The 2,629-nt window shown below is 48.5% G+C and overlaps 1 protein-coding gene across 1 annotated transcript; it reads right to left on the minus strand.

Moving 5' to 3' along the window:
• Positions 1-87: 87 nt before the first annotated feature.
• Positions 88-1,266, minus strand: LOC128724299 (cathepsin B-like). Its single transcript, XM_053818032.1, has one exon. It carries the CDS (start codon positions 1,264-1,266, stop codon positions 88-90), a length of 1,179 nt encoding a protein of 392 aa, XP_053674007.1.
• Positions 1,267-2,629: the final 1,363 nt, after the last annotated feature.

Consider the following 2,629-nt stretch of genomic DNA (forward strand, 5'->3'; position numbering starts at 1 on the left):
CTTAAACATCACAGCCATGTTTTATTTATTATCACGCTAACACCATTAGCAACTACTTGCTCCCCGGGGCCTTTGGATTCGACCGGCTTAACGGAATAATGGCAACCCGGTGACAACGTTCGATTCGACACCGAGATGGTCCTCACCGCGAACGACCTTGAAAAAGCCACCATCACCCCACTCGGCGCCCCACGAGTTAGCGCATAGCCAGAATTTAACATTATTCTCCTCTCCCCAGCCCATCAGCTTAACCGAGTGTGTTCCAACGCGCACACCAAACGTGTGACGATAAACGCCGCTCTTGTACTGCACGAAATCGGTGTACATGCTGAAGGAGGCCTGCACCGGGCCGAAATTGTACAGCTCGTACATGATGCGCTCTTCGTCCTTGGGCACGGAGTAGGCAACCCGTCCGTACCGCTTATCCTCCACGTAGGTCACATTGTAGCCAGGTTGGCAAAAGCGCGTGCACCGTGGAGCATCGTTGCCATCTTCCGGGCTTTTGCAGACGTCAAACGGATACGAGTGACAGCCCTCGTGGGATCCGAACGCACCGCCACTAGTGACACCGTTCTCTACCCAATACTGCCACACGGCACCGGGAACTCCACCATCGCAACCGAACCCACACCGATGGCAACAAGACACAACATCGTACGCTCCGAAGTTGAACTGGGCCTTTCCGTTCGAATGCACACACCAGCGATCCGTCATGGCAGACACGGCAGCAACGGCGTAGCTGGATCCGCAGCATCCCTGATTACGCACCACATTCATGCTCGGGCAGTACGACCACTTCTGGCGAGCGTCGAAAGACATCGGCAGCGGGTCTACATCCATCTTCAACACGAATGCTTGCGGCAGTTGGTACTTCATCGATTCGTCCGACAGCACTCCCGCACGATACTGATCATTGCGCTTAGGATTAACGCCCGCGCTCCAGTTCGTTGTGCGGTTATTGATCTCGGCTACGAACGCAGCCTGCGACATCACCACGTGTCCGAAACCAGTGCGGAAGTACTCCGGTGCGGCGCTTGCATATGACGGCACGTAACGCGCACGATACGCTGCTGGGTAGCTGCTAAAGCCCGGTTGGGGTTGCGAGCTCTCACCACTGCTTTTCACAAATAACTTAACGGCGAGATTGTTCTCGGCACTGCCCACCGACAGGCAGTACGGTAAACATAAAAGCCCAACGATAGCCACCGTTGCAAACCGCGCCATGATGCACTGTAGATCGGCTGCCAGTAGCAAGCACACTGTCATGATCTGCGCCAATCGCGGCATCTATTTAAATGCAACCCACTCTGATCGTTATCAATCAATCTAGTGAATCGACTCTGGTGAATGGCCTGTAGATAGTTTTGTTTATTGGCGTGCCGCAAGGACTGCGGCTTTCGTAAGATGGCAGTGATAATCATAAACTATTCAGCACATTTTGAATTTAGTCTACCATCACGGCCCCTCATCGCAGCCATCGCGAGAATGTCCGACTTACGCGCTCAATATTTCGAGCGGGTCACGCGAAGGTATGGCCTAGCGGCTCGAAGCTACCCTCATGCCGTAGTAATTTTAAGAGGGTTCTCTCTGCCCGAGATTAATTGCCTGCAGAATCCACTGGATACCTATTACCTTCCGCTAGTTGCTCCTCGTCTTTTGGAAAGCCTATGCCGCAGAAGGGGGGTTGCGAATTATACAATATTATATATAATAGTATACCGTACTGGAGATTAGTATCCGTAGCCGTGATAATAAATACAATACGCATGACGCCGTTCCAAATATTTTATTATTTTATATTATTTTATTTTATTTTATCGACCAAAGACTCTCTTTTGGCCAACGATGATAATACCATTCAACGTTTTGAGCCTATCCGTTGTGGTTTTTGCGGTAGAAGTATATTCCTGCTAGTAGTGGTTAGTAATATAGAAAGTATAAGAGTTGTGAGTAAGATTGAATGATTGTTTTTTTTCTTCAATTTGGTTTTAGTAAGTTAAAAGTAGAAGTAAATTTTAATTATCGGATCATCGTAACGGCATATCATCGCATAGGTTGACTTTTCACACAATACAATTAACCTAGAAGAGCTTTCTTTAGGAAGCTTTCTAGTCGAAGCGTTAGTGTGCGGCACAAATACACGAGATAGTATCAGTATCGAATCTCGTCTGAGCCCCCCTCGTACGCAGGACTGACTCTCCAGCTACCCAGCTACGAGTAATTAAAAGTCATGAAAGTCTTGTCTTAGCGTAGCAAGGTAGGCCATGTCATGCTATGACGTGCTCAAATGTGAGCGGGCCAGTAAAGAAGAAGAAGAATTACGCTAGAAATATTTGCACTTGGACTAATATCAGTTTTTATTCGTGTTCGACAAGGAGCCTCGCTGAGATACACATGTCCCGACGTGGTTTTACATTATTCATCCTACTTCATCGGCCGTTGTAACTTGTAGCCATGGGTGGGATGGAGATGGTTCATTCCGAGGTCAGCAGTAGCATTTTTATGTCCCCAAGTGCATGGCGCGACACGTCGTTTACGTTCGTTTATAACGTCAGATACCTAAGAAATCGAGGAGGTTAATTCTGTTGGGGAGGATTGAACGAGGGTTGGCATACGCCTTTCGGTTATT

The sequence above is a fragment of the Anopheles nili genome, chromosome 2, assembly GCF_943737925.1.
Source record: "Anopheles nili chromosome 2, idAnoNiliSN_F5_01, whole genome shotgun sequence".
Lineage (NCBI taxonomy): Eukaryota > Metazoa > Arthropoda > Insecta > Diptera > Culicidae > Anopheles > Anopheles nili.